Genomic DNA, 23,227 nt, shown 5'->3' with positions numbered 1-23,227 from the left:
CAGGGAGCTGAGATGGTGGATTCCAGTGGGGACGAATTGATAATCTGTGAGGAGGGGGATGTACACGGTGATATATCGGAGGATGATGATGAGGTGGACATCTTGCCTCTGTAAAGCCAGTTTGTGCAAGGAGAGATTAATTGCTTCTTTTTTGGTGGGGGTCCAAACCAACCCGTCATTTCAGTCACAGTCGTGTGGCAGACCCTGTCACTGAAATGATGGGTTGGTTAAAGTGTGCATGTCCTGTTTATACAACATAAGGGTGGGTGGGAGGGCCCAAGGACAATTCCATCTTGCACCTCTTTTTTCTTTAATTTTTCTTTGCGTCATGTGCTGTTTGGGGAGTGTTTTTTGGAAGGGCCATCCTGCGTGACACTGCAGTGCCACTCCTAGATGGGCCAGGTGTTTGTGTCGGCCACTAGGGTCGCTTATCTTACTCACACAGCTACCTCATTGCGCCTCTTTTTTTCTTTGCGTCATGTGCTGTTTGGGGAGTGTTTTTTGGAAGGGCCATCCTGCGTGACACTGCAGTGCCACTCCTAGATGGGCCCGGTGTTTGTGTCGGCCACTAGGGTCGCTTATCTTACTCACACAGCTACCTCATTGCGCCTCTTTTTTTCTTTGCGTCATGTGCTGTTTGGGGAGTGTTTTTTGGAAGGGCCATCCTGCGTGACACTGCAGTGCCACTCCTAGATGGGCCCGGTGTTTGTGTCGGCCACTAGGGTCGCTTATCTTACTCACACAGCTACCTCATTGCGCCTCTTTTTTTCTTTGCGTCATGTGCTGTTTGGGGAGTGTTTTTTGGAAGGGCCATCCTGTGTGACACTGCAGTGCCACTCCTAGATGGGCCCGGTGTTTGTGTCGGCCACTAGGGTCGCTTATCTTACTCACACAGCTACCTCATTGCGCCTCTTTTTTTCTTTGCGTCATGTGCTGTTTGGGGAGTGTTTTTTGGAAGGGCCATCCTGCGTGACACTGCAGTGCCACTCCTAGATGGGCCCGGTGTTTGTGTCGGCCACTAGGGTCGCTTATCTTACTCACACAGCTACCTCATTGCGCCTCTTTTTTTCTTTGCGTCATGTGCTGTTTGGGGAGTGTTTTTTGGAAGGGCCATCCTGCGTGACACTGCAGTGCCACTCCTAGATGGGCCAGGTGTTTGTGTCGGCCACTAGGGTCGCTTATCTTACCCACACAGCTACCTCATTGCGCCTTTTTTTTTCTTTGCGTCATGTGCTGTTTGGGGAGTGTTTTTTGGAAGGGCCATCCTGCGTGACACTGCAGTGCCACTCCTAGATGGGCCCGGTGTTTGTGTCGGCCACTAGTGTCGCTTATCTTACTCACACAGCTACCTCATTGCGCTTCTTTTTTTCTTTGCGTCATGTGCTGTTTGGGGAGTGTTTTTTGGAAGGGCCATCCTGCGTGACACTGCAGTGCCACTCCTAGATGGGCCCGGTGTTTGTGTCGGCCACTAGGGTCGCTTAGCTTAGTCATCCAGCGACCTCGGTGCAAATTTTAGGACTAAAAATAATATTGTGAGGTGTGAGGTATTCAGAATAGACTGAAAATGAGTGGAAATTATGGTTTTTGAGGTTAATAATACTTTGGGATCAAAATGACCCCCAAATTCTATGATTTAAGCTGTTTTTTAGTGTTTTTTGAAAAAAACACCCGAATCCAAAACACACCCGAATCCGACAAAAAAAATTCGGTGAGGTTTTGCCAAAACGCGGTCGAACACAAAACACGGCCGCGGAACCGAACCCAAAACCAAAACACAAAACCCGAAAAATTTCAAGTGCACATCTCTACTACTGACCCCATACTGCCCCACTCGATTACTGCGATCTGTAGATGAAGGACTTTTAGCAGTACCTAGAATCTCCCGTAATTCATCTCGGGGTCTATCTTTTAGTCATGCGGCTCCAACTCTATGGAACTCACTTCCCTGCACAGTGCGAGAGGCCCCAACTATAGAATCCTTCAAAAGTAGACTCAAGACTTTCCTTTTTACTCAAGCATTCCCATAATTGTCCCTTTAGTATCTCCATGCTTCTGTATTTTATGAAAAGCTGTTCTGTACTTCATTATTTTCTGTACTATATTATGCTATGTATCTGTTAAGCGCCTTGAGTCCTATTGGAGAAAGAGCGCTATATAAATAAAATTATTTTTATTATTATTATTAATCCATCTGGCCAAGGTCTGCTTATTCGCAGGCCAGCCACGTTTGTGAAAACCAAAAAGTACAAAAAGGGTATCTGACCTCCTGAGGGAGGCAGTCCTCTCTACGTAAATACAGAGAGCCCGTACCACTTCCAAAGACCGCTCTTTGTAGGACAAACCAGAAGGGATAAAGGCCGGAACCACAATCTCTTGGTTAAGATGAAAAGATGATACAGTACCACCTTAGGTAGATAACCAGGGTGAGTTCTAAGAACTGCCCGGTCATGGTGAAAAATCAGAAAGGGTGGACGACAGGACAAAGCGCCTAAGTCCGACACCCTCCTAGCAGAGGCAATAGCCAATAAAAACACAACCTTAAGTGTAAGACATTTAAGAGCCACAGACTCAAGAGGTTTGAATGGAGACTCCTGCAGGGCATTTAAGACAACAGACAGATCCCATGGAGCCACAGGAGGGACATAGGGAGGCTGAATCCTTAAAACACCCTGAGTGAAAGTATGAACGTCAGGAATAGACGTAATTTTCCTCTGAAACCATACTGACAAGGCAGATATATGAACCTTGAGGGAGGCCAGACGAAGGCCTAAGTCCAGGCCCTGTTGCAGAAAAGCCAAAAGTCTGGAAGTTTTGAAAGTATATGCATCATAATTCTTACCAGCACACCAGGTGAAGTAAGAATTCCAGACCCTATGATGAATCCGTGCAGAAGCTGGTTTACAGGCTTTCAACATAGTTTGAATAACCGCCTTAGAGAATCCCTTGGCCCTCTGGAGTGAAGCTTCAAAAGCCACGCCGTCAGAGCCAGTCTGGCCAGGTCCGGGTAGACACAAGGGCCCTGAACAAGGAGGTCTGGGCGTTGAGGAAGCAGAAGAGGATGCTCTATCGAGAGACCCTGCAGGTCTGAGAACCAATGCAGTCTGGGCCACGCTGGAGCGACTAGAAGTAGTATTCCTCTTTCTTGCTTGAACTTCCGCAGTACCCTGGGCAGGAGTTTCACAGGAGGAAACACGTATGGCAGCCGAAACTCCATGGAATTGCCAGTGCGTCCACGAATGCTGCTTGATGATCCCTTGTCCTTGATCCGAAGACCGGAACCTTGTGATTGTGTCAAGTCGCCATCAGGTCTACATCTGGCAGGCCCCACTTGTCCACTAGGAGTTGAAAGACTTCCGGGTGAAGACTCCACTCTCCGGCATGAATGTCCTGATGACTGAGGAAATCTGCTTCCCAGTTGAGGACTCCGTGAATGAGCACTGCCGATATTGTTGGCAGATGTCGTTCCGCCAACGTAGGATCTTTGATACTTCCAGCATTGCCATACGGCTTTAAGTGCTGCCTTGATGATTTATGTATGCCACCGTGGTGGCGTTGTCTGACTGTACTTGAACAGGCCTGTTCTATACTAGAGTCAGGGCCAGTGTCAATGCATTGAACACTGCCCGCAATTCCAGAATGTTTATTGGGAGGAGAGATTCCTCCCTGGTCCACCGACCCTGGAGAGAGTGTTGCTCCAACACCAGGCCCCAACCCCGTAGACTGGCATCTGTTGTCAGGAGGACCCAGTTGGAGATCCAGAAGGGATGGCCCCTGCTCAACTGTTGGTCCTGTAGCCACCAGCTCTTTGACAGACGAATCGCCGGAGTCAAGGAGATCATTTGAGACCTGATCCGATGAGGCAGGCCGTCCCACTTGGAAAGGATTAGCCTCTGCAGAGGGCGGGAATGAAATTGAGCATACTCTACCATGTCGAAAGCCGACACTATAAGGCCTAGTACTTGCATCGCTGAGTGTATCAACGCTCTTGGGCGAGAAAGGAAATACAGATGGGTCCATGGTTATCTTGACTAGTTTTCTGCGCCTAGGCACAACATGACTTATTAGCATAAACCATTCATCTATTGTTCTCAGCTGCAATACAATACAGAGAACAATACAGCAGGGGATTAAGTCATTACAGCAGGGAATTAAGTTCGATTGGCCAGTCTCAGTTAATCCTATTAAAGGTCAAGATAAAATGTGGACCCATCTGTATCTGATCCTGTCCTGAAGTTTCAGGACTTTCTCTGGAGACAAAAACAATCGTTTGGTTGTGTGTGTCCAGTAGCGGCCCCAGGTGCACCATGCTCCGAGCAGGGACCAGCTAGGACTTTTTCCAGTTGATGAGCCACCCGTGGGCTTGTAGGAATTGGACCGTCAGGTCCAGATGACTGAGGAGAACCTCTTGGGAGTTCGCCAGGATCAGCAAGTCGTCCAGATACAGCAGGATCCTGATTCCCTGACGGCGAAGAAGAGCCGTCATCACAGCCATGACCTTGGTGAAGATCCGAGGGGCTGTGGCCAATCCAAAAGGCACTGCCTGGAATTGATAATGTAGGTTGCCAATAGCAAACAGTAGATATTGCTGATGCGACATGGCAATAGGTATGTGCAAGTAAGCATCCTGTATGTCCAGGGATACCATACAGTCTTCGAGTTTCATGGCCAGTACAATAGAGCGCAAAGTTTCCATAGGGAATTTGGACACTCTCACAAATTTGTTCAATGATTTGAGGTTGAGTATAGGCCGGAAGGACCCAACTCGGCTTTGGAACTAAAAACCAGGGTCGAATAGTATCCCCTGCCTCTCTGAGACAGAGGTACTGGCACTACCACTCCTGTATCCAGGAGGCATTGTACAACCAAGTGTAGAGTTCGTGCTTTTAACGGATCCGCAGGGATAACCGTTGTGCAAAACTGGCGAGGGGGACATCTCTTGAAAGAGATCACGTACCCGTTAGAGACAACTTCCTGTACCCAGGCGTCCGAAGTGGTCTCTAACCATACCTGGGCGAACTGCAGAAGTCGGTCTCCCACCCTGGGGTCCCCCAGGGGGAGGCCCACCCCGTCATGCAGCAGGCTTGTCTTGTTTGGAAGCAGGCTGCCGGTGGCCCAGGATTGTTTAGATTTAGGCTTAGTGGTTTTGGAAGCATGAGCCTGTCGTGGATACGCCTGACCCTTTGCTTTTCCTGGAGGTCGAAAGGAATGAAAGGTGGTACTCTTAGCCTTCGGAACAGAAGGATTAGTATTTGGGAGACACGTAGTCTTGGCAGTAGCCAAGTCAGTTATGATCTTGTTCAGATCCTCCCCAAATAGGATGTCTCCCTTAAAAGGGAGCACCTCCAAGGTCTTTTTGGAGTCCAGGTCCACCTTCCAGGACCTCAACCACATAATTTGATGAGCCAGGATGGATGTAGTAGATGCCTTGGCCGCCATTACACCTGCATCAGAGGCCGCCTCCTGAATATAGTGAGAGGCTGTGGTAATATAAGACAGATATTGTCTGGCAGTGTCAGAAAAATCCTGAGGCAGCTCATTCTCAATTGCCTGAACCCTTGCTTCAATACCTTTCGCAGCCCAGGAGGCTGCCATAGTGGGTCTATGTACAGCACCAGTGAGGGAGTAAATAGACTTCAGGCATCCCTCCACACGCTTATCTGCCGGTTCCTTCAGTGAGGTGACAGTGGTGACAGACGGAATAGATGACACCACAAGACGGGCGACATGAGAGTCCACCAGCAGTGGAGTTTCCCACTTGTTACTCAACTCCACAGGGATAGGATAACGAGCTAGCATCTTTTTAGACAGGGAAAATGTATTTCCTGGCGACGACCAGGAGTCCTGATGTATGTCAATTAAGTGGTCAGAATGTGGTAATACTACCTTAGCAACCTTCTAACGTTTGAACTTGTCAGGTTTCTTAGACACAGTAGTAGGCTCAATGTCATCATCTATTAGAATAATTAACTTAATAGCCTCCACCAGGTCAGGAACATCAACCTGAGTTGTAGATTCCTCATCAGAAGCAACTGTATCAGTATATTCCCCATCCTCATCAGAAGAATTCTCCAAAATATTAGTGGAGTGTGAGGAAGTAATGACCCTTTTAGATGACCCCTTGGCCCCAGAGGAGCGGGGGGTAGACTTTTGTCTAACCAAGGCTTGATTTAATTGTTGTAACTGGGTAGACAGAGTATCCGTCCAAGGCGGATTAACTACAGGGACAATATGTGGCTGCAATGGCACAGGAGGTCCCACAGGGGGCGCAAAACGTGTCACAAGTGTACTCAGCATACTTGAGAATGCTGCCCAAGGTGGGTCTTGATTGGCCACAGGTACCGCAGGTAAACTGGGTGTATGGTACTCAGCGCCTGAACCAACAGCTTCCCTCTCAGGTAAATCCGTGGCGTCAGTACTGCAGGATGCAGAAGCATCCGCAGATTTCCCGCCCTGTGTAGCAGACATTATAGGAAATGTAGCCATGGTGCGTAACTGTACAATGGCTCTTATTCCGAGTTGATCGCTCGCTAGCTGCTTTTAGCAGCAGTGCAAACGCTAAGCCGCCGCCCTCTGGGAGTGAATCTTAGCTTAGCAGAAGTGCGAACGAAAGATTAGCAGAATTGCTTGAAAATCTTTTCCTGCAGTTTCTGAGTAGCTCCAGACCTACTCCTAGATTGCGATCACTGCAGACTGTTTAGTTCCTGGTTTGACATCACAAACACGCCCTGCGTTCGGCCAGCCACTCCCCCGTTTCTCCAGCCACTCCTGCGTTTTGGCCTGACACGCCTGCGTTTTTTAGCACACTCCCGGAAAACGGTCAGTTTCTGCCCAGAAACGCCCACTTCCTGTCAATCACTCACCGATCAGCAGAGCGACTGAAAAGCGTTGCACGGCCCTGTGTAAAATTGCATAGTTTTGTGTGAAATTACTTCGCGCGTGCGCCCTGCGGCCCATACGCATGTGCATATCAGCCGACTTTTAGCCTGATCGCTATGCTGCGAAAAACGGCAGCGAGCGATCAACTCGGAATGAGGGCCTATATACAGCCAGACAAACACAATATCTGCAAAAATGTGACAGTACACACAGGCCACAAAACAGAGGACTTAAGTGATATGAGGGGACTGAAACACACAGTAAAAATACCAAATTGTATATTCTGTGTAACACTATATATATATATATATATATATATATATATATATATATATATAGGAGAAAAGTCAGCAAGTGTAGGCTGAGTAATCTTTTTTTTTCCACATAGCTTTAAATTTTTTCTCTATGTTACATTAATATATTTTCAGAATTTTAGTATTCTCTTTATTTTCTTGGCTACAGTAAGTCCCTTTCCATAGCAGTTGTTTGAAAGCCTGGCTCATATGTAAGCTTACCTCAAAGCGGCACTCAGGACACGATAACAGTGACACCAATGTTGATATCTAAATTGGTGTCACTGTTATCGTGTCCTGAGTGCCGCTTTGAGGATTCCCTATGTACTGCTGCCATGCAGGTATGAGGGCACCGGACCTAGTTGTCACTGTCTGTGGGAGTGCCGAGTCTCTGCTCAAGTATATATATATATATATATAGCAATGGATCCTTCCCCACCTGTGGCTCAGGTGTTAGCAGCAAAGGAACAGAGGCGGCACTCCACGGACTTGTGGTAAAACAACTTGTATTCAAAACATCATAGCATTGTATAAAACGTGCTCAAAGGAAACAGGTTACAGGCATCTTACGACGTTTCAAGGCATGGCAGCCTTTTCATCAGGTAAGGTAACCGTGTGCTGTGAAAATCAAAACAAACACAGAACCTTTGGAGATCAGCCCAGCTAGTAGTGAAGGTGGCACCAAAATCTCTGTCAGGGAGTGAGGGAGAGAGAACTGCAGCTCCAGGGCGGGAACACCGGAACTGGGGGAGGGGCTACAGGTGAGCGCCTTATCCCCTCTGCTGGACTTCACCACCGGGTACTATGGAGCCTATTGTAAACGGATTTTACTAAATCCGACCTGTGCTCCCTGACCTGGTGGATATAGTGGGGTCCCTGTGCAGTACAGTGTCCACGCCAGCGGCACGGTCTGTCTCCTGGGACCGCAATTTACCGGCGGGTCACACCTGGGGGACCCTTTTACCTCCTCCCTGATGTGCAGCTACGCGATCCAGGAGCACGTCAGCGGTGTGCACCAACTTACAAACTGAGCTCCAGTGCCTGGAGGCAGGGTTATAGAGGAGGCGGTGCAATGCATCCTGGGAACAGTCAAAGCTTTAGCCTGTTGGTGCCTTGGATCAAGATCCAACTCTACACCCTGGTGTTATTCCCTGTGGAATACCAGTATACCCCGCTGCAGAAATAAACCATAATGCGTGCATTAAAAGGGAGTGTGGGAGCATTGTCCTTGCACAAAAAGGTTTTGCAAGTTTCACCCCCCATGTACAGATACTACAAATAAGCAGGCAGATGTATTAACCTGGAGAAGGCATAAGGAAATGATAAACCAGTGATATGTGCAAGGTGATAAATGCACTAGTCAATCAGGTCCAATATGTAAATTAGCAGTTAGAAGCTGATTGGCTGGTGCGTTATCACCTTGCACATATCACTGGTTTATCACTTCCTTATGCCGTCTCCAGGCTTAATACATCTGCCCCATAGTTTGCTGTCCCACAGCGTTCAAAGAAGTTGTGTTTTCACATGTGTCATAAAAATGTTTAGTTCAAAAGTAGAGCAACATGTTAAACTTTTTAGATAAGTTGGACAAAACACCCACTGAATCTTTTCGTATGCTAACCAAGGCTTACCTGGCAGATTGTATGTCATGTGCAAAGTGTGTTTGAGTGGCACAAAAGATTTGGTGACAGTCGTGAAGATGCTGAAAATGATGAACGTCCCAGAAGCCGTTGCATATCAAGAACAAATGAAAATGTGGAAAAAACTGAGAATATTGTTTAAATTGACAGTCGACTCAGCATCTGATTGGTAGCAGAAATGTTAAACATCGACAAAGAAACTGTTTGCCAAGTTTTGCATCAAGATCTTAACATGACAAAAGTTTGTGCTAAGATGGTTCCAAGGCTTCTCACTGCTGAGCAGACAGAAAACCAGAAGCAAATTTGCAGACACATTGAAACAAATTCAAGTGGATTTGCATTTTTATATAAAGTTATAGTTTGTAATGAAACATGGATCCTCCAGTATGATACGGAGATTGCAAAACCCCAGAAAACACCATCATCACCAAGAATGAAGAAAGCACATCAAAGCAAATCCAAATTCAATGCCATGTTAATTGTATTCATTGACATCAAGGGTGTTATTTTGACAGGTTGGGTAACAGAAGGCCCAACAGTGAATCAACATTACTACAAAAATGTTGTAGAAACTTTGCAGGAAAGAATCAGATGCCAGAGTTGTGGAAAAATTATTTCATCCTTGTCATGTCTAGCAAAGTTTGGGGATCCGGCAGCTGAGATTTGCCCAAGGACGTAGCAGGCTGTGGAAGAACAAGATGAGGGGGTTGAATATAGTTCCTTTGCATGGGACACGGAGCAATGAAGGATGTAGGCGGGCTTTGAGAGTCAATGGAAAGTATTTATTATGTACAGAGCTGAGGTAGAAAACTGAGGTTGGTGAATGGTGACTTAAGAACGTGGTCGTAGACAAAGAACTGTGGAACTGTGAGTGAGGGTAAAAACGAGGCAGAAGACAAGAACCGTGGACTGTGACTTATAAGATGAAACTGCGGTAGAGGAGCTGAGAACTGTGAACGGTAGTTTGGGTCGTGACTGGAGACTGAGAACTGGAGACTGTGGCTTGAAAGATGAAGCTGGAGATAACGAGCTGAGGACTGTGAATGGTGGTTCGAGGACTTGGCTGGAAGCAAGAATCTGCGGACTGTGGCTTGGAGGACGAGGCAAGAGACCCGGGGTCGTCCGGGCCCAAAGGGTCTTACTGAACCGGGTTTTCCAAGAGCGTCTCCACGGGCAGCAGCAGGCTAGGGACAGCAAGACTGCAGCAGCAACTGAGAACTAGCAAAGCAGGGTTAGAAGTACCTATAAGGTTTAGCTGGAAATTTGGCATAAAATGTCCGAAGAAGTCTTGGGGCATGGACGTCCTCTGCCTCTACCCAGGACCTTTCCTCAGGTCCATATCCCTTCCAATCAACTAGGTACTGGAGGCGACCATATCGTTTGTGGGAGTCGAGGATCTTATGAATCTCAAATTCGTCTCCTTGTGTTGACTGGATCGTGGGTGATTTAGGCAGAGCAGCTCTGAATCGATTGAGTACCAACGGTTTTAAGAGAGAAGTATGAAAAGCATTAGGGATTCTTAAATGTGGAGGTAACTTCACCTTGTAAGCCACAGGATTCAAAACTTTTTCGATTGGGTAGGGCCCAATAAACATGGGAGCAAACTTCTTAGTAGGAACCTTCAATCTTAGGTTACATGTGGAAACCCAAACCCGATCTCCCACTTTAAGACTTGGTACCGCTTTTCGCTTCAGATCTGTGTAGGTCTTATACTTCTTGGATGTCTTGAGCAAGGCCTTGTGAATTTGTCTCCAGGTTTCAGTAAATTGTCGAAGTGTTGACTCTGCGGCAGGAACTTCGAGTGTAGGCAGAAGTTGGAAGTCAGGAACTTTCGGATGATAACCATAATTAATGAAAAATGGAGAAGATTTTGTGGCAGAGTGATAAAGATTGTTATGGGCAAATTCTGCAAATGGGAGGAAGTCAAGCCAGTCGTCCTGAGAGGAGGACATGAATAAACGCAGAAATGTCTCCAGGTCCTGGTTCACTCTCTGTTTGACCATCCGTTTGAGGATGATATCCTGAGGAGAAATTACATTTCACGCCAAGAACAGAACATAGGGATCTCCAAAACTTGGCCACAAACTGGGGACCTCTATCAGATACGATTTCCTGCGGTAAACCATGGAGTCAAAAAATCTCTGCTATGAATAATTTTGCCAGCTAGGATGCTGATGGAAGACCAGAGGAACAAAGTGTGCCATTTTAGAAAATCGATCAACTATGACCCATACGGTGTTCCGTCCGCCAGACACAGGCAAATCAGTAATAAAGTCCATAGAAATATGTGTCCATGGTCTTTGTGGCACAGGTAGCGGATGAAGTAACCCGGCTGGAGGACCTTTGGGACTTTTATGCTGAGCACACTTTGGAAAGGCAGCCACGAATTCCTGAACATCAGTCCTGAGATGAGGCCACCAGTAGGAGCGCTGAATGAATTTGAGCGTTTTATGACCACCCGCATGGCCCATGAAGGAGGAGGAGTGAGCCCATGTAAGCAGTCTCTTGCGAAGATTTGGAGCAACGAATATCTTTCCTGGAGGAGGAAGTGGAGAGGTATTTGTTGCTGAAAAAGAGGTGGAGTCTAAGATGTATTGTTCTTTTGAACGATCAGAGGGTTCTTCAGAACTCAAGGAACGAGATAATGCATCTGCCTTTTTGTTGACAGACCCTGGACAGTAACTAAGTTTAAAGTTGAAACGGGTAAAGAAGAGTGCCCATCTTGCTTGATGTGGGTTCAGACATCGGGCTGACTGTAGATACATGAGGTTCTTATGATCCGTGGTTACCGAGATTGGATGCTGAGCTCCCTCCAACAAATACCTCTACGCCTCAAAGGCTAACTTAATTGCTAGTAATTCTTGCTCCCCAATAGCGTAATTCTGCTCAGCGGGGGAGAATCTTCGCGAAAAGAATGCACAAGGATGGACTTTCTTGTCCTCGAAGAGCTGGGATAAAACTGCTCCTACTCCTACCGTGGAGGCATCGACTTCCACCAGGAACGGATGGCTGAGATCAGGTTGTCGAAGAACAGGAGCGGTCATGAAGGCCTTCTTTAACGACGAAAAGGCTTCTAAAGCCTCTGGAGACCTTTTGGCTGGATCGGCTCCTTTCCTAGTTAATGCTGTTATGGGGGCTATGACAGAGGAATAATTCTGAATAAATCTTCGGTAGAAGTTAGCGAACCCCAGGAAACATTGAACTCCCTTAAGGGAAGCTGGAAGCGATTAATCCTGAATCGCTTGGACTTTAGCGGGGTCCATCTGCAACTTCTGCCCTGAAAGGATGTAACCGAGGTATGGAATCGTGGGTACTTCGAAGGTGCACTTCCCGAGCTTACGAAATAGTTGATTCCTCCGTAAACGAGTTAGAACTTCCTTGACTTGTTCTCGATGGGTCTTCAGATCCCTAGAAAAAATGAGGATGTCATCCAAGTAAACCACCAAGCAGTCATAGAGGAGGTCTCTGAAGATTTCATTAACGAATTCTTGAAAGACGGCTGGGGCGTTACATAGGCCGAAAGGCATTACCAGATATTCGTAGTGGCCGTTGCGGGTATTAAATGCCATCTTCCATTCGTCACCTGGGCGAATACGTATAAGATTGTAGGCCCCCCGTAAGTCCAGCTTAGTGAATACAGTAGCTCCTTTAACACGGTCGAACAGTTCTGGAATTAGAGGTAATGGATATCTGTTCTTAATTGTAATGTCATTGAGACCTCTATTGTCAATACAGGGCCGCAGTCCCCAATCCTTCTTTTTGACAAAGAAAACCCCCGCCCCAGCCGGAGAGGTGGATGACCTAATGAATCCTTTTTCCAAGTTCTCCCGGATATACTCTGACATGGCCTGAGTCTCAGGGAGTGAGAGCGGGTAGATTCGACCTCGGGGAGGAGTCTTGCCGGGTACCAGATCAATGGGACAATCCCAAGTGCGATGCGGAGGCAAGGTGTCCGCCCCATGCTTACTAAAAACATCTTGGAAGGCCTGGTATTCTGCAGGAAGGATGGAAGGACTAGAAGAGCAGAGAGGTCTTACAGAGGGCAAATAGTTCTGGAAGCAGTTTCGTCCCCAGGAAAGAACATCCATGGTTTGCCAATCTATGTGGGGATTGTGTCTTATTAACCATGGAAATCCTAGGATCAGTTCATGAGAGGCTTTAGGAATTACTAGGAAAGAGATGTTTTCCGAATGAAGAGCTCCAACCTTCATCTTAAGAGGAATTGTACGAAGAGTGATAATTCCCTCAGGAATATGACTTCCATCCACAGCAGTAATTAAGATGGTATGATCCAAATGGACCATTTGTATCCCAGATCGTTTGACCAGAGCTGATGTAATAAAACTTTCGGCGGTTCCGGAGTCGAGCAGTGCAGGGATGAGAAGGGAGGAAGAAGGAAGCTCCAGGTGGGTTAACAATACTGACTCTTTCTTGGCAAGTAATTCTGAGAATTCTCCTAGCTTGACCTCTCCGGCACAAGCTAGGAGCGGGCGTTTCCCGGACGTTGGCTACAAGATTTAAGAAAATGATCAGATACACCACTGTACAGGCATAAGTTCCCTTGTCGCCGTCTCTGACGTTCCTCGTTGGAGAGACGGGAACGATTGATCTGCATGGGTTCCTCAGTAGTTGGAGTTGATGGTGTTGGTGGAGGAACGACTCGAGGCCTGGGACGATCTGACCGTGATCTCTCCATACAGCGTTTTTTGTATCTTAAGTCTAATTTATTGCATAGGGAAATTAACCTATCCAACTTATCAGGTACATCCTGAGTCGCGAGGTCATCTTTGATCTTTTCGGAGAGACCGCTCCAGAAAGCTGCGATGAGAGCCTCCTCATTCCAGTTCAGTTCAGAGGAGAGAGTACGAAACTGGATCACGTACTGACTGACCGTACGCGTGCCCTGACGCAGGCGCAGAATCTCCAATGAGGCAGCAGAAGTCCTGCCCGGTTCGTCGAAGATTCTTCGAAAGGCGGCTACAAACTCCGAGTAGTTAGACAGGATGGGAGCCGACCTCTTCCACAATGGTGATGCCCATTCCAACGCTTGCCCAGTAAGTAAAGAAATTATATAGGCTACCTTGGTTCGTGCTGATGGGAAACTGGCCGACTGTAGTTCGAACTGGATTTTGCACTGGTTAAGAAACGCGCGGCATTGCTTTGGATTCCCATCGAATTGACTGGGAGATGGCAAATGCAACCGTGGAAGTGGGACTGGCACAGGAGGAAGCGGAACCGGAGGTGCTAATGTGGGAGCAGCTGTAGAAACTTGAGGAGCCGCCATGGCAACACAGAGAGAATCCAGACGTTCGGACATACTCTGCATGAACTGCACAATTTGAGATTGTGTGGCCTCCTGCTTACTTAAGCGAGACCAGATATCTGCGGTTGAATCCCCTCCTGAGGCCTGATCACCCGTCAAATCCATTGGGCCAGTGCTTACTGTCACGTCTAGCAAAGTTTGGGGATCCGGCAGCTGAGATTTGCCCAAGGAGGTAGTAGGCTGTGGAAGAACAAGATGAGGGGGTTGGATATAGTTCCTTTGCATGGGACACGGAGCAATGAAGGATGTAGGCGGGGTTTGAGAGTCAATGGAAAGTATTTATTATGTACAGAGCTGAGGTAGAAAACTGAGGTTGGTGAACGGTGACTTGAGAACGTGGTCGTAGACAAAGAACTGTGGAACTGTGAGTGAGGGTAAAAACGAGGCTGAAGACAAGAACCGTGGACTGTGACTCATAAGATGAAACTGCGGTAGAGGAGCTGAGAACTGTGGACGGTAGTTTGGGTCGTGACTGGAGACTGAGAACTGGAGACTGTGGCTTGAAAGATGAAGCTGGAGATAACGAGCTGAGGACTGTGAATGGTGGTTCGAGGACTTGGCTGGAAGCAAGAATCTGCGGACTGTGGCTTGGAGGACGAGGCAAGAGACCCGAGGTCGTCCGGGCCCAAAGGGTCTTACTGAACCGGGTTTTCCAAAAGCGTCTCCACGGGCAGCAGCAGGCTAGGGACGGCAAGACTGCAGCAGCAACTGAGAACTAGCAAAGCAGGGTTAGAAGTACCAGAATACAGCAGGAATCCTGGGAGCACAGGCTAAAGCACCTACAACAAGGTTATAACTTGAAGCACTGGCGTCCCTGTCCTAAACCTAGCCCCCTTTTATAGGAAGAAGTCTCCCTGGATTGGCTGGAAACCTAGGAACAGGAATTATGTCAGAAACTTGGTCTCCAACATGGTGGCGCCCAGTAATGCAGACCTTTTCTGACAACATGCTGCTCACTGCCCCTGGTCTCCTAGGCAACGGTTTAGCGAGAGGGAGCCGCTGCAGCGGCATCCCGCCGCCACGAGCGGACCCCCTCAGCGCCATTACCGCTGCCTGTACCCCTGAACCCAGCGCCGCAGCCCTCCACCGCCATTGCCCAGCTGCCCGTGAAGCCCGCCCCGCGGCCCCAGCGTTCCGGTAAGACCCCGGACGCTGACAATCCTCCTTCAGGACAACACATCAGCCCATGTAGCTCTCACTATTAAACAATTTTTGGCCGAGAAACAGATTGCAGTGCTAGAACACCATCCATGCTCGCCAGATCTAGCACCGTGTGACTTCTTTCCTTTCCCTAAAGTCAAATATGTACTCAAAGGGACCCATTTTGTATTACTTACTGAGGTAAAGAAGAAAAGGACGAAACTGTTGAGAAAGCTGACAGATAATGAGCTACAGCACTGCTTTAACCAATGGAAAATAAGAATGCAGCGGTGTGTGGATGCAGAAGGGGAGTTCATAGAAGGGGAATAAAGTTAAAATGTACTTAATATAATTAAATGTAAATTATAGCATCGGTTCCCAGTGTGTGTGGGAGAGGGAGCAAGTGACGGAACCTTTTTCTTTTATGTGTGAATTTAATTATTTGATTCTGATGTGACATTCTGTTCCACCTGTAATCTTACTGCTCATTGTCCATGCATGTTTCCTGCATTAACTCATTGTAATAACTATAAATGACATGTCTATTGTTGCTACTGTATGATGATACTGTATATTTTATTAACTGTGATGCTTCCAAAAAAACATTAAAAAAAATTATAGCATCGGCCTCATTATTTAATAGCCACACCTCGTATGACACAAAGTTGCCTACTCTCCCAGAATTTTAAGAAGACTCCCAAATTTGAGTTCTCGTGGCTCCCTGGATAGTGGCCTACTCTTATGCATCTTTGGCACAAAGGGCGTGATGACGTACCCATTCCACCTGGCCCTCTGCCTCAACAGATCTCCCGAAGGCTTCCAAGCAAAGATGGCAAATAAGGATGACACCAAAAAATATTTATCCTCTCCAGATTTTTCACCAAACTGAATGTTTTTCTGTCACCTCAAACTCAATCTTTAAACAACTGAGATAACAATCTGTCCACCAGAAAAACAGCTATTTATATCTCTGATTCTGCTGAGAACATGAAAATGATCCCTCTCTCCCATATTTGCTGTTTAGGTATCATCAGAGCTGTTCATCAGGGCTTTTCTGCACCCTGTGCTCCCCCCCGGGCACATGAGACTTACAGTCCTGACAGGACGGGGAGGTAGCTATAGGAACTGCAGTGTGCACATATGGAGAACGCTCCAGTAGGGTTGCCACCCCATGCATCATCGATTCCTGGAGATCCACCCCCTCAAATCCCCCCCCTTCCCCCGCGGCACCAAGCAATGTTCATGTAAATTAAAGGATGTACCATATTTGTAAAATATTTTACGTACAAACAATCTAAATGAAACAGTGTATCTAAATAAATAGGAATATAATAGTCGCCTCTTGGATAAATTACAGGCATTTGGTGCCTTAAAACTAGATTGTGTGAAAGAGGGAAGAACCATGGAAGTGTCAGTGTTGCACACAACCTAATCAATATCAAGCTTCAACAGGTTAAACAAACAAATGCACTACTAAAAGGTGTCTGTTAGTGATTAAAAAAAATATACATATATCTACAGGTATATATAACTTGAGCCTCTATTTGTTTCATACATGCTCACTATATTATAAATATATGTGTGACATGCCTGTCAGCTCTTGTTACTCTTCTTACATGAGCCGGGCCGGCGTTACTTCACCACCGCAGCCCAGGGAAACACTGAGAAAGAGCTGCCAATGGCAGCGTCACGGCAGCTTCGGCTCAGTCTGGGCTGAACACAGTCTTGTGAGATTTGATGTCATCATCTTGTGAGACAGTCACTGTAGTTCACTGAGTTCCTCGGCTGCCAAGGAGCACTGCTGGTGCTCCCAGGGTCCCCTTATTCCTGGAGATCCAGGAATCCGGGTGAAGGGAAAAGCCTCCTGGAGGGTTGCCACCAAATCCTGGAGAATCCAGGAAATCAGGGAGAGGTGGCAACCCTACACTCCAGTGGCACTGCAGTAGCGATTCTGGCTGCAGGTTGCCGTTTCAGGCACCCTGCTAGCCAGATGCAGGGGCCTTGGGTGAGTGGCAGTGCCACCCATAGATCTCTGTGCTCTGTGAGTGGCACTGCTCGCACACCCCTAGGTACGGCACTGGGAATTATCCTAGATCTGTGCTTTGCCCCTCCATATTGGTATTACTATTAATATTGTTTATATACATTAATTTACAAAAAATATGGCTGCTACATGATTTTGCACAATGCAGTATATAAGGAGTACTTACGCTGGTGGACTATCCCCACAGAACTTTCCAATTCTCTTGGCGTCATTTAGTTCTCCTCCATTGAACACAGCCACATAATCATATCGGCAGTAATTATCTCTCTCCACATCAAACTTCTCAAACTTTACTTCAATGACCTTAAATCAGAGGGACAGAAGTAAATGTAAATTCCATCAAAACAGTTTGATCCTCAAGCCACTAGTTTCACAAATAAGCAAATGACACTAGTCACTAGCCAAACGTAAAACACTAATCAAATATAAACACTTGTCAAACGTAAAAGGTTGCATAAGCTCCCAGGGGTTTAGGGTTAGCATAGAACACTGAATACGTGAGATAATGTCACCCTTTTACATTATCTATTTCAACCCCATCACTGTGCACCATTGCTGACACAGAGGTTGCATCTTCATGTTGATGAATGAAAATGTAAGCTCTGACGAGCAGAGTTCTCTTCCCTCATAGGTTTTTCCTTCCCGTGCTTTTACCATCAACACTGTCAGTGTGGGTAGTATAACAATGGTTATATACTGTAGCTTGTATCTCATGTCATGCTATGTTTTCACTGTAAGTTATTTAAATATTTTTGTGCCGAAGAGTATATACCAAGTATATAACTTCAGGCGCTGTCGTGGGTGTTTGTCTAGCTGCTGTATAATGGGAGATAGTCAGTCTCCTCTAAAAAGGTAATAAATATAGAATAGGTTACAGCGCTATAAATTTAAATAAAAACACAATTTAATAGATTAAAAAAACATGAAATTGTTTTACTATTGAACTAAAAAATAACAAATAACAAGCTTAGGAAATTATCAATAGTATAATATAATAAGTGCCAGCTGCAAATTGAAAACGACCATGTCCCTTTATATGGATGGACAGTTCATATTAATAGGCAAGCTGGTATGTAAAGTAAACTTCCAAGGATGGTGGAATTACCGGCTGTGTATTCCAAAGTATAGGATCCTGTAGCGATGGTCCTTGAAGCAACAGGGCTGCATGCAATAAAGTCAGTATTCTTGGTCCACAGTAGCTTGATCGGCCTTGTAAGTTGCCAAATGGTTTGGTGTCCACTGCCACTCACCCAAATTGTGTTTTTATTCAAATTTATAGCACTGTAACCTATTCTATATTTAAATATTTTTGCTTGTTTAGTTGCTTTGCTCCAGTTTATGTACTATGGGGGTTATTTAGGTCGCATCGCTAATCGATGTGACCGCAATAACCCTGTTTGTCACATGCATCAAGAAAACAGCCTAGCTGCAGGGGTTCATCCACAGTTGTTGTAACTGCAATTAAATTGCAGTTGCAACCACTGGGCAAGCCATTTAGCATGCTGGGCGGCCTTGCCCTGTGATGGGCGGCCCCCAGCATGCGATAGAAAGGATTGCAGATTCTGCTAAACCTGAATCTGCAATCCTTACTGAATATCCTCCTATGTAAGGTACCACTGAGCCCTTGTACTGCCATATACATAAAGGATAATAAGAATTTACTTACCGATAATTCTATTTCTCGTAGTCCGTAGTGGATGCTGGGAACTCCGTAAGGACCATGGGGAATAGCGGCTCGGCAGGAGACTGGGCACAAAAGTAAAGCTTTAGGACTACCTGGTGTGCACTGGCTCCTCCCCCTATGACCCTCCTCCAAGCCTCAGTTAGGATACTGTGCCCGGACGAGCGTACACAATAAGGAAGGATTTTGAATCCCGGGTAAGACTCATACCAGCCACACCAATCACACCGTACAACCTGTGATCTGAACCCAGTTAACAGCATGATAACAGAGGAGCCTCTGAAAAGATGGCTCACAACAATAATAACCCGATTTTTGTAACAATAACTATGTACAAGTATTGCAGACAATCCGCACTTGGGATGGGCGCCCAGCATCCACTACGGACTACGAGAAATAGAATTATCGGTAAGTAAATTCTTATTTTCTCTGACGTCCTAGTGGATGCTGGGAACTCCGTAAGGACCATGGGGATTATACCAAAGCTCCCAAACGGGCGGGAGAGTGCGGATGACTCTGCAGCACCGAATGAGAGAACTCCAGGTCCTCCTCAGCCGGGGTATCAAATTTGTAGAATTTAGCAAACGTGTTTGCCCCTGACCAAGTAGCTGCTCGGCAAAGTTGTAAAGCCGAGACCCCTCGGGCAGCCGCCCAAGATGAGCCCACCTTCCTTGTGGAATGGGCTTTTACAGATTTTGGCTGTGGCAGGCCTGCCACAGAATGTGCAAGCTGAATTGTACTACAAATCCAACGAGCAATAGTCTGCTCAGAAGCAGGAGCACCCAGCTTGTTGGGTGCATACAGGATAAACAGCGAGTCAGATTTTCTGACTCCAGCCGTCCTGGAAACATATATTTTCAGGGCCCTGACTACGTCCAGCAACTTGGAGTCCTCCAAGTCCCTAGTAGCCGCAGGTACCACAATAGGCTGGTTCAAGTGAAACGCTGAAACCACCTTAGGGAGAAATTGAGGACGAGTCCTCAATTCTGCCCTGTCCGTATGAAAAATTAGGTAAGGGCTTTTATAGGATAAAGCCGCCAATTCTGAGACACGCCTGGCTGAAGCCAGGGCCAACAGCATTACCACTTTCCATGTGAGATATTTTAAGTCCACAGTGGTGAGTGGTTCAAACCAATGTGATTTTAGGAACCCCAAAACTACATTGAGATCCCTAGGTGCCACTGGAGGCACAAAAGGAGGCTGTATATGCAGTACCCCCTTGACAAACGTCTGAACTTCAGAAACTGAAGCCAGTTCTTTCTGGAAGAAAATCGACAGGGCCGAAATTTGAACCTTAATGGACCCTAATTTTAGGCCCATAGACAGTCCTGTTTGCAGGAAATGCAGGAAACGACCCAGTTGAAATTCCTCTGTAGGGGCCTTCCTGGCCTCGCACCACGCAACATATTTACGCCAAATACGGTGATAATGCTGTACGGTTACATCCTTCCTGGCTTTGATCAGGGTAGGGATGACTTCATCCGGAATGCCTTTTTCCTTCAGGATCCGGCGTTCAACCGCCATGCCGTCAAACGCAGCCGCGGTAAGTCTTGGAACAGACAGGGTCCCTGCTGGAGCAGGTCCCTTCTTAGAGGTAGAGGCCACGGGTCCTCTGTGAGCATCTCTTGAAGTTCCGGGTACCAAGTCCTTCTTGGCCAATCCGGAGCCACGAGTATAGTCCTTACTCCTCTCCTTCTTATGATTCTCAGTACCTTGGGAATGAGAGGCAGAGGAGGGAACACATACACTGACTGGTACACCCACGGTGTTACCAGAGCGTCCACAGCTATTGCCTGAGGGTCCCTTGACCTGGCGCAATACCTGTCTAGTTTTTTGTTGAGGCGGGACGCCATCATGTCCACCTTTGGTTTTTCCCAACGGTTCACAATCATGTGGAAGACTTCTGGGTGAAGTCCCCACTCTCCCGGGTGGAGGTCGTGTCTGCTGAGGAAGTCTGCTTCCCAGTTGTCCACTCCCGGAATGAACACTGCTGACAGTGCTATCACATGATTTTCCGCCCAGCGAAGAATCCTTGCAACTTCTGCCATTGCCCTCCTGCTTCTTGTGCCGCCCTGTCTGTTTACGTGGGCGACTGCCGTGATGTTGTCTGACTGGATCAGCACCGTCTGACCTTGAAGCAGAGGTCTTGCTAGGCTTAGAGCATTGTAGATGGCCCTTAGCTCCAGGATATTTATGTGAAGTGATGTCTCCAGGCTTGACCACAAGCCCTGGAAATTTCTTCCCTGTGTGACTGCTCCCCAGCCTCTCAGGCTGGCATCCGTGGTCACCAGGACCCAGTCCTGAATGCCGAATCTGCGGCCCTCTAGAAGATGAGCACTCTGCAACCACCACAGGAGAGACACCCTTGTCCTTGGTGACAAGATTATCCGCTGATGCATCTGAAGATGCGACCCGGACCATTTGTCTAGCAGATCCCACTGGAAGGTTCTTGCGTGGAATCTGCCGAATGGGATTGCTTCGTAAGAAGCCACCATCTTTCCCAGGACCCTTGTGCATTGATGCACTGAGACTTGGCCTGGTTTTAGGAGATTTCTGACTAGTTCGGATAACTCCCTGGCTTTCTCCTCCGGGAGAAAAACCTTTTTCTGGACTGTGTCCAGGATCATCCCTAGGAATAGAAGTCGTGTCGTCGGGATCAGCTGCGATTTTGGAATATTGAGAATCCAACCGTGCTGGCGCAGCACTATCTGAGATAGTGCTACTCCGACTTCCAACTGTTCCCTGGATCTTGCCCTTATCAGGAGATCGTCCAAGTAAGGGATAACTAAAACTCCCTTCCTTCGAAGGAGTATCATCATTTCGGCCATTACCTTGGTAAAGACCCGGGGTGCCGTGGACAATCCAAACGGCAGCGTCTGAAACTGATAGTGACAGTTCTGTACCACAAACCTGAGGCTTCCAGGTTTGCAATCACTGCTCTGAGTGACTCCATCTTGAATTTGAACCTTTGTATGTAAGTGTTCAAGGATTTTAGGTTTAAAATTGGTCTCACCGAGCCGTCCGGCTTCGGTACCACAAATAGTGTGGAATACTACCCCTTTCCCTGTTGTAGGAGGGGTACCTTGATTATCACCTGCTGGGAATATAGCTTGTGAATGGCTTCCAAAACTGCCTCCCTGTCTGAGGGAGACGTCGGTAAAGCAGACTTTAGAAAACGGCGAGGGGGAGACGTCTCGAATTCCAATTTGTACCCCTGAGATACCACCTGAAGGATCCAGGGGTCCACTTGCGAGTGGGCCCACTGCGCACTGAACTTCTTGAGACGGGCCCCCACCGTGCCTGAGTCCGCTTGTAAAGCCCCAGCGTCATGCTGAGGACTTTGCGGAGGCGGGAGAGGTTTTTGTTCCTGGGAACTGGCTGTTTGTTGCAGCCTTTTTCCTCTCCCTCTGCCACGGGGCAGAAATGAGGCGCCTTTTGCCCGCTTGCCCTTATGGGGCCGAAAGGACTGCGCCTGATAATACGGCGTCTTCTTAGGTTGAGAAGCTACCTGGGGTAAAAATGTGGATTTTCCAGCAGTTGCCGTGGCTACCAGGTCTGATAGACCTACCCCAAATAACTCCTCCCCCTTATAAGGCAATACTTCCATGTGCCTTTTAGAATCCGCATCACCTGACCACTGCCGCGTCCATAAACCTCTTCTTGCAGAAATGGACAGCGCGCTAACTCTTGATGCCAGTCAGCAAATATCCCTCTGTGCATCACGCATATATAGAAATGTATCCTTCAAATGCTCTATAGTCAGTAATATACTGTCCCTATCTAGGGTATCAATATTTTCAGTCAGGGAATCCGACCACGCCAGGCCCGTACTGCACATCCAGGCTGAGGCGATTGCTGGTCGCAGTATAACACCCGTGTGAGTGTATATACATTTTAGGATATTCTCCAGCTTTCTATCGGCAGGTTCCTTTAGGGCGGCCGTATCAGGAGAGGGTAGTGCTACCTGTTTAGACAAGCGTGTGAGCGCTTTATCCACCCTAGGGGGTGTTTCCCAACATGCCCTATCCTCTGGCGGGAAAGGGTACGATGCCAATAACCTTTTAGGAATTATCAGTTTTTTATCGGGGGAAACCCACGCCTCATCACACACTTCATTTAATTCCTCGGATACAGGAAAAACTACAGGCAGTTTTTTCTCACCAAACATAATACCCTTTTTAGTGGTACTTGTATTATCAGAGATATGCAATACATTTTTCATTGCTTCAA

At 47.2% G+C, this 23,227-nt stretch overlaps 1 protein-coding gene across 1 annotated transcript in view; it reads right to left on the bottom strand.

The window, feature by feature from the left end:
- PCOLCE2 (procollagen C-endopeptidase enhancer 2) overlaps positions 1-23,227 on the bottom strand; it is a 106,645-nt gene that overhangs the window by 48,492 nt on the left and 34,926 nt on the right. The window contains exon 5 of the mRNA XM_063915989.1: positions 17,483-17,619. Coding sequence (XP_063772059.1) covers positions 17,483-17,619 — 137 coding nt within the window. The remainder of the gene's footprint in view (positions 1-17,482; positions 17,620-23,227) is intronic.

This window comes from Pseudophryne corroboree, chromosome 4 (genome assembly GCF_028390025.1).
Source record: "Pseudophryne corroboree isolate aPseCor3 chromosome 4, aPseCor3.hap2, whole genome shotgun sequence".
Taxonomy (NCBI): Eukaryota; Metazoa; Chordata; class Amphibia; order Anura; family Myobatrachidae; genus Pseudophryne; species Pseudophryne corroboree.
Note: the sequence above shows the minus strand (reverse complement) of the source record. Positions and strands in the feature narration are given on the sequence as shown.